Source organism: Palaemon carinicauda, chromosome 2, assembly GCF_036898095.1.
Source record: "Palaemon carinicauda isolate YSFRI2023 chromosome 2, ASM3689809v2, whole genome shotgun sequence".
Lineage (NCBI taxonomy): Eukaryota > Metazoa > Arthropoda > Malacostraca > Decapoda > Palaemonidae > Palaemon > Palaemon carinicauda.
Genome location: NC_090726.1, coordinates 35,004,159 through 35,014,158, shown reverse-complemented (window position 1 = coordinate 35,014,158; position 10,000 = coordinate 35,004,159). Strand labels below are relative to the sequence as shown.

The 10,000-nt window shown below is 33.4% G+C and overlaps 1 protein-coding gene across 1 annotated transcript in view; it reads right to left on the bottom strand.

Annotated features, from left to right (window-relative positions):
* LOC137623766 (neuroparsin-A-like) overlaps positions 1-10,000 on the bottom strand; it is a 30,861-nt gene that overhangs the window by 9,157 nt on the left and 11,704 nt on the right. The window contains exon 2 of the mRNA XM_068354592.1: positions 6,919-7,011. Coding sequence (XP_068210693.1) covers positions 6,919-6,986 — 68 coding nt within the window. The 5' untranslated portion in view covers positions 6,987-7,011. The remainder of the gene's footprint in view (positions 1-6,918; positions 7,012-10,000) is intronic.

The following is a 10,000-nucleotide window of genomic DNA, read 5'->3' as shown; positions in this document are numbered from 1 at the left end:
ACATGGTAAGAAAATTTGCGGGTATAGACTAGCATAGAAAGACCATAAACAGACAGGAGTGGAAAGACATGTCTGAGGCCTTTGTCCTGCAGTTGACGAGCAACGGCTGATTATGATTGTACCGCACGTATTTTATACACACACTCGTACACTGTAATGTTATTTTCTTTTTTTGTATATCACTCTCCCCCTCTTTTATAACAGAACCTGTGTGAGCTTGCCTTTACATGCATATATCTGTTTGAATTTTGGTGACATTCTTGCTCTCAACCTCTTGTATATAAACTAGTTACCTGGTCAAATATAGTAAGCTGCATCCACCTCGCCTCTCAGTTATAGCCTAACAGCCCACTCATTAATGATATATATATATATATATATATATATATATATATATATATATATATATATATATATATATATATATATATATATATAATCTCCTCCAATGGCTATTGACGCAAAGGGCCTTGGTTAGATTTTGCCGGTCACACATCCTAGTCCTCAGCTATGTAGGCCTAGGTCTTCCAACTCTTCTAGTGCCTTGTGGAGCCCAGTTGAAAGTTTGGTGAGCTAATCTCTCTTGGGGTGTGCGAAGAGCAAGTCCAAACCATCTTCCTCTACCCCTCACCATGATCTCATCCACATATGACATTCAAGTAATCTCTCTTATAGCTTCATTTCTAGTCTTGTCCTGCCATTTACCTCCTAATATTCTTCTGAGGGCTTTGCTCTCAAATCTACAAAATCTGTTTGATATTGTTTCACTGTATTACAACGATTCATGTCCATACAGTAACACCGATCTCAATAAATTGATATATATGGAATTTTAGGTGATTTGATATCCTAAATATTTAAATAATTCCACCTCATTAATCCTTTCTCCTTCAAATGATATTTCCTCTTCCATTTCATATTCCGTTCTCATCATCTCTGTCTTTCTTCTATCTATCTTGAGTCCAACCTCATGTGATCTTTCATACATTCTGGTAAGCAGGCTTTGCAAGTCCTGTGGTGTTCTGCTAATAAGGACAGCGTCATCAGCATACTCTAGGTCAGGTAATTTACGGTTACCAATTCTGTCCAATACTTCTCCACCATCCCAAAATGTTTTATGCATTACAAAATCCATGAGGAGGATAAACAACATAGGTGACAACACATTTCCTTAGAGTACTCCACTGTTCACTGGAAATTCATTTGAAAGGACTCCACTAACATTAACTTTGCAGTTGCTATGCTCATGAACAGACTTAAACAAATTTACATGTTTAAAAGGAATTCCATAACTCAGGACTCTCCACGATCATATATCTATATATCTATCTATCTATCTATATATATATATATATATATATATATATATATATATATATATATATATATATATATATATATATATATATATATATATATATATACATACCTTTCCCCCATTCAGCAAGTAATTATGGAATGAGCTATGCTCAATGGATATTTGATAAAGGGGTATATCTGCCGACGGCCTCTACTTTCAGTGTGTGTGTGTGTGGGGGGGGGGGGGGGGGGGCGGGGGGCGGATTTGGTCACCAGTTCAATTGATTCGTTAAATCATTAAACTATGCAAAGAAATCATACAGGCAATGCCTTATTTATAAAATCTATTTACAAACTGAGGTATTTAGTGCAATTAGAGTTATATTTACTTTGCAGACGTTCGTTCCTGTAAAGAACTGTTCAAAGGTGTTCACGTTGCTTATAATTGAACTTTGATTACTCTACTAAAATTTCATAGAACCTATAACAAATGTTACTCTTAACCCTCATATTTTCCCAAAACAAATAACATTACTTGTGTATGAACAAATGGACTTTCTGCATAGATTTTTTTGTTATTTCAGAGATAAAGTTTATTAGGGTAGAGATATATTCAAGATTTAGCATGTTGATTAGATATTATAATTACTATTTCAAAATATTATATGAAAAAGAAAAAAAAAAGAAAGATAAAATCTCTAGATTTCAAGAACACCGCTTAATACACAATTAAAATATAAAATAATCCAAAAATTAGAGATGTTTAGATATATTATTGACCTGATTAAATACATTTGGCGATAACAAACTTTCCTCAAGTCAGAGTAATTCACAAAAATATGGCCACTTCTCCCTGAAAGTAACATTCCTATCTCTCCCAAAACGGATATGTAGCTCAGGATTTCTCTTTCTTAAAACTCGTACATTTGAGTTTAGATTCTTATTTACCACAACATATAATGCATTGTTGGCATTCATGAAGTTCACGTTTCAGTGGATAAGTCGATGTGCAAACAAGGCTACAAGCCCTCATAAGAAACCTTAAAGTATCGACATTTCATTATTTTCTTTTTGCAGTTTAGCCTTGACTCCTGCATATCAAAGGTTTAATAAGGGATATGCAGCCCCATAAAAGGTATGTTGAACCACAAAGTCCGGCGCTTGAACCTGGGAAACCATTCAGCTCCAAATTAACTGGATATCATATGATTCTTGTCATGGAAAGATTGCGTAGAGGGTTGGATGGGTCAATATATCTACGGTAGCCGTTGGTAATGACTGTCAAGTGCCAAACTAAAATTGAATATGCAACCCAGAAATCCTTTCTTAGGACTATTCCTTCTTCTTGTAACAACTACAACTATTGCCAATACTGTTATCCATATTGTTTTAAACTGTGTAAAAAAACAATTTTACCAATGGATATAAAAGTTTGAGTCACGTGCAAAACTTATTCGAGATGAACGCAAACATGATAACGCCTAGTTTCCTTCGAATAAGAAAATGTGCGAAACGTTCTCCTAGTCCTGAGGTTATCTCGTAATACTATCACCAAATGAATCATACATCAAGATGCTGTTTTTTAAAAGACTAACAAAAACTCCACGAGTCTGAACACGTGAAGCCCTAAATTCTTCCCTTTAACTGGATCACGTTTCAGAGCGAAGGGTCGTGGAAAAAAAAAAACGCCCATTGTCCTAAGGAAGGTTATAATTTTTTCCCAGTGTACACTCTCTGAAGGCTGTTTGAGATCAATCATTACTAGGAGGGCGAGAGTAAGAAGACTATATAGAAGAGAGCGCAGAAAGGGAAGAATAAGAACGACCACAACATGGTACGACCCAAAGCCGGGGAAGAGACCAATAGGATAATCATCCAAGACGATGTGTGGATACCCGCATCTTCCTATCTATCCATTTTCTCTTCCCACTAGTAGCGGTTGGGAATATTTGTTGCCGGGGAGTCGCTGGACTGACTCTTGAAATCTTTGAATTTGTTAGAAAAAGTCTTGTTTTGGTTTTTGTTTTTCTGTTATACCATATGCCATTGGGTTGCTACACAGTCTGGTTCTTTATCCTTCAGTAGGCATGTTTGTGAGTACCCAGTGCCCCGTGTCTGATTTAATTCTCTCTTTCAACTCCTCGTAATAGTTTAGAGCTAAGAAGCAAAAACATCGTTTGATGCGGCCCACTTGAACTGCGTAGAAAGTGTCCCCAGTCTGGGTCTCTATTACTAAGATGACATGGCCACGTAACATGGACAAAGAAGGAAGTACTATATATAGCGAACTGAATGTCCTTGCCCAAGGATACAAGCACATAAGGGGAAGAACCAACTCCCTTAGAAGGATAGTCAACATTCTCTAGAACGTCAATTGCATCAGAGTTAAGCTTAAATGGAAAGTGAAAAGGGATTAAATGGGGTTAGATTACTTTAAATTTTGAAAATAAAGTAATTTGAGGAATCTTAGTTAACAATATTATCTCAGTTGGAATCATAACATTCATAAATGAGAAACAATTTAACTATAGAATGGAAACGACGTGAGACCCAGAGCACAATGCAGTTGCTATGAAAGCATAACATGGATGATAAACATCAGTTGAACTAGTTCAAGGAAATGTGTCACGAAGTAAAAAACTCAACCAGAAGAATCCTTAAAACGCATATGAAAGCAAACGCAACCACTATTATGCTTATGAACGCAAAGAGAATATGCTACGTAAGGTCGTACACGATTATGCAAGGCGTTTAATACTCTCTCTCTCTCTCCGCTTGAAGATCAAATTTATTGCATGCATGTTTATGCAAGCATTTTAAGAGCCCAACGACCTTCTTTAGATAAACAACAGACTTTCTCTTATTCTTATATTAATACGATGCCCAAGGCCAAGGCAATCCTTTTCCATTGGTTTAATACATTCAGATAATAAACAAACTGAGAGTTGTACTTAAAGTAGCAAGCACATCGAAGAGGCAAAATTGAAGGAAATAGCCATATCATGGTACCAAAGTCAACCCTTTCAAATTGCAATATAAAAGTCACCCATAGTGCATGTGCTTGATTCTCTCTCTCTCTCTCTCTCTCTCTCTCTCTCTCTCTCTCTCTCTCTCTCTCTCTCTCTTAATAGTTCTGTGTGTACATGTATGCTGCGTTCATAAATACACAACGCATATACTTCAGGGTTTCAATAATGAACGTGGTAGAAACAGTAAGCTTTTTTCATAAATACTTCTTATACTGTCATGCACATTTTTAAATACATTTATTTATATATACACATGAATACATTATTTATATATATATATATATATATATATATATATATATATATATATATATATATATATATATATATAAATATATATATATATACATACATACACACACACATATATATATATATACATATATATATATATATATATATATATATATATATATTTATATATATATATATATATATATATACATATATATATATATATATATATATATATATATATATATTGGCAAAATGGCTTAACGGTACAGCCAAGGATTCACGTTCGAAAGGTCTGTTATTTATACTCCCTACACCGTTTCGACCGGATGAGCTTATGGCCATGGAAAAGGCACGAGGAAAACAACCTTATTTATCACTGAAGACTTGGCTAGACCGGAATATTTTATGAAAACGCTGCTATCCCTCGTAAAGGGGAAAAGGGTGTGTAATGATGTAAATGTCTGTGTTTGTGTGTATACATGCCTTGTTTTCTTATTTTATTGGTTGTATCATTTTTCTTCCATCATTCTTTTATCTCCTAATATTCCCCTTAATGTATGTCATTTACTCTTTTATACTCTTGATCAACCTTTTTCTTTTTATTTCAGTAATATTCTCACTTTCCATTTTATCGTGGTGGTCGATGTGATAACGTCCCCGATTGGTTAATGCCAGAATACTGGGGTTGAAGTCCCACTCAAACTTTTTAGTTTCTTTGGTCGCGGCAACCTCACCATCCTTGTGAGCTAAGGATGGGGGGTTTGGGGGAGGCCCTACTTGGTCCTAGCTTTGGTGGAGAGGGTGCTTGTGCGCTGATCATATGTATATATGGTCAGTCTCTAGGGCATTGTCCTGCTTGCTAGGACAATGTTACTATCCCTTGCCTCTGCCATTCATGAGAGGACTTTAAACCTTTAAACTTCATACATGCATTCATTAGCGCTTCCATACAACTTTTAATAATTTTTAGACCTTCCCTTTTGCTTTACTCGTTTATTCCCTTTTTAATCTCATTTTGTGAATACCCGAGCCGCCTTATCATCTCTTGTTCATAAGAAAATGGTTGTAAAAATCTCTTTGACGACAACTAATGATAACAATAAGCTAAATCTACTACATAAATACCAACAAACATTAAAAGATATAAGAAAAGGCGCCGACTAATTGAGTCAAAATGTTTAAAAAGGGGCTGTATTTAGGTTTGTGGGTCAAAGGACGCACCAACTTCTTTACTCTTGGTTTGACAGCAAGGGAACGAACATAAAATACCTAATTGTCTCTGTTTGTCATTGCGATACCAGATAATTTTCCATTTCATGTCAAACAATTAATGACATCTCTCTCTCTCTCTCTCTCTCTCTCTCTCTCTCTCTCTCATTAATGCTTAAAAGAGTTCATGGCTATACCTGGACATCTATAAAGCTTTTCATCAAGAGTCCTTTAAATCTTTATCTAATCACCATATATATATATATATATATATATATATATATATATATATATATATATATATATATATATATATATATATCTTTCCGGTCACGCTCATCTCTCTCCGTCCCTCGGATAGGGGGAAAAGAGAGTAGTCATACCCTGGTGAGAGGAGGTTACGTGTGCGTATCTGCATATCTATCTAAAAATCCAACCCTCATTTTTGGCGGATCGTATACACTAGCATCGTATACTATGTTAGAGCCTTCAAGCCGTGTGAATGGTCACGTTGCCGGGGAAGCATCCTAGCAATCCTTAGGACGAGGCTTTTCTGGGACGCTCAGGACACATGCAGATGGGATTACCAAAGTGGACCTGAATGCCTCAAAAAAGAGACCTTCAAAATGGGTACGAATACATCTACATCAGGCACTCAAACACACAAACACGTGCACACACACATAAATACGCACGAGGAGGAGGACTCCTTTGCTGTTCATGAACGGGAAAAATAGAACAAAATTAAATATGGTGACGGCTACGCATCAGTGTAAGGCAAGGCATAAAAACAAGTCACTGAAGCGTATGAGAGAGAAAAGCAAATATGAAAAATAGAGGGAAGGGAAAGTTACAGGAGGAAAAAGTTGATTAGTTTGTCCTCCCACAGCAGTACTGCGCATTAGTGCCATTGGATATATGGGACACGAAAGAGCTTCAGCGAATTGTGCAGAATTTATTCCAACTCTCTCTCTCTCTCTCTCTCTCTCTCTCTCTCTCTCTCTCTCTCTCTCTCTCTCTCTACCCTCACATTCAGATGCAATAGGAAAGACATAGGTTAATTTCATAATAACAAAGTGATCACTAATATACAAATGTGCATTAGAAATATTAATGAGAATCATTACAATTATAGAATACTTACTGGGCGAGAGACAACACCACGATGGCCAGGATGACGTGGATGGCGATGGAGCGGAAGAAATTCATCATGAAGTTTCCGAGTTTATTTTGGTGACTGGAAACAATTAGAGAAACTGTTAGAGTCAAAGAATTATAACTTAATAGAAGAGAAATAAAACAGGTTAGGAGTTTTTCATTGAAAATACAAGCAAAATCAATATCCTTTGAAATGTAACAGATAAAAGTAAACATGTACAGACCAAGACGAATAAATGGCATACAGTATAATGTATATATATATATATATATATATATATATATATATATATATATATATATATATATATATATATATATATATATATATGCAGAAGAATCACAGGGAAAATGAAAATACAAAATATACGATTAAGTCCTGACTAGTTTCGTGATACTTCTTCAGAGGACTGAAGAACTATCACGAAACTAGTCAGGACTTAATCGTATATTTCGTATTTTCATTTTCCCTGTGGTTCTTCTGCATCTGAGCATCACGTTTTCCTGTGATTTTTACGCATATATATATATATATATATATATATATATATATATATATATATATATATATATGTATATATATATATGCATGTATATATATATGTATATATATATATATATATATATATATATATATATATATATATATATATATATATAATATATATTATAGATGAAGAAGATTAGGACAAAATGACAAAATTAAGGCAAGTGATAGAATGGGAGCTTCATGTCCGTTCGAAAAATCTATTGCAGAGTTTCTGTTTATAATATTTCAACGTTTTTAAGAAGTATTAGTTTGGTAAATCAAGTTTATATTTCTGTTTATCGCAGACTTTTATCTCTAATTTATTCTTTTTAAACTAGAATTCATATATGATTCATCTTTTAATCGCTTAGATCTATTATGTAATTAATACACATTATATTTTTCCCTTCCGAATTTATTTGGTCCAGAGTCGAGATTGTCTCATTTTGTTAGGAAATCTCCTCCCTTTTAATAATAATAATAATAATAATAATAACAATAATAATAATAATAATAATAATAGTAGTAGTAGTAGTAGTAGTAGTAGTAGTAGTAGTAGTAGTAGTAGTAGTAGTAATTATAATAAAAATAAACTGAATAAAAGCAAAATCACAATACGACGGGCGATTCAAGATAGTATTCACAAAAATCGACATATGTCTAACCAATTACAAATAAAAATTTGGGCAATACAGTACAATATTGTAATGGAACATGAACTAGTTCTAATAAATGGCTAAATATCTCAATAGTTCCCTTTCTCTCAAATATTTCATAATTCATTCAATTTTAAGTATTTCTGCTTTCTTTTGCCTTGTAATTAGACAATTTTCTTTCATTAAATTGTGAAATCCTAAATTTATAACATTAAAGAATGAAAAAGTTTGTAAAACGCAAGTAAGACATACCCAGTTAAGACAGTGGCCGAGAAGCAGAAATCATATCTGTTGACTAAATACGCAAAACTGTCGCCATCACAGTGCGAATTTTAAATCGCAAAGCGCAATTCAGATCCCTTCAAATAGACAGGTTTGTGATTCCATATATTCTAAATAGAAAAACACAATTCAGATACCTTCAAATAGATAGGTTTGTAATTCCATAAATTCTAAATAGAAAAACACAATTCAGATCCCTTCAAATAGATAGGTTTGTGATTCCATATATTTAAATAGAAAAACACAATTCAGATCCCTTCAAATAGATAGGTTTGTAATTCCATATACTTTAAATAGAAAAACACAATTCAGATCCCTTCAAATAGATAGGTTTGTAATTCCATATATTCTAAATAGAAAAACACAATTCAGATCCCTTCAAATAGATAGGTTTGTGATTCCATATATTCTAAATAGAAAAACACAATTCAGATCCCTTCAAATAGATAGGTTTGTGATTCCATATATTCTAAATAGAAAAACACAATTCAGATCCCTTCAAATAGATAGGTTTGTGATTCCATATATTTTAAATAGAAAAACACAATTCAGATCCCTTCAAATAGATAGGTTTGTGATTCCATATATTCTAAATAGAAAAACACAATTCAGATCCCTTCAAATAGATAGGTTTGTAATTCCATAAATTCTAAATAGAAAAACACAATTCAGATCCCTTCAAATAGATAGGTTTGTGATTCCATAAATTCTAAATAGAAAAACACAATTCAGATCCCTTCAAATAGATAGGTTTGTAATTCCATATACTTTAAATAGAAAAACACAATTCAGATCCCTTCAAATAGATAGGTTTGTAATTCCATATACTTTAAATAGAAAAACACAATTCAGATCCCTTCAAATAGATAGGTTTGTAATTCCATATATTTTAAATAGAAAAACACAATTCAGATCCCTTCAAATAGATAGGTTTGTGATTCCATATATTCTAAATAGAAAAACACAATTCAGATCCCTTCAAATAGATAGGTTTGTGATTCCATATATTCTAAATAGAAAAACACAATTCAGATCCCTTCAAATAGATAGGTTTGTGATTCCATATATTTTAAATAGAAAAACACAATTCAGATCCCTTCAAATAGATAGGTTTGTAATTCCATATATTTTAAATAGAAAAACACAATTCAGATCCCTTCGTGGAGATAAACTTATAATTCCATATAATTTTAAAGAGTACTTCCAATCTATTTCCATATAGAAAAGAATATATGATACTTAGCTAAGGAAATTGAAAATGAAGCTATAAATCGGTGAAACAACACTGAGATTACCAAACAATTTCTTCTTACTGCACTGTAATTGTTCAGTGGCCATTTCCCTCTTTGTAAGGGTAGAAGAGACTCTTTAGCTATGGTAAGCAGCTCTTCTAGGAGAAGGACACTCCAAAATCAAATCATTGTTCTCTTATCTTGGGTAGTGCCATAGCCTCTGTACCATGGTCTTCCACTGTCTTGGGTTAGAGTTCTCTTGCTTGAGGGTACACTCGGGCACACTATTCCATCTTATTTCTATTCCTCTTGTTTTGTTAAAGTTTGTGTAGTTTATATATTAGATATTTATTTTAATCTTTTTGCTCT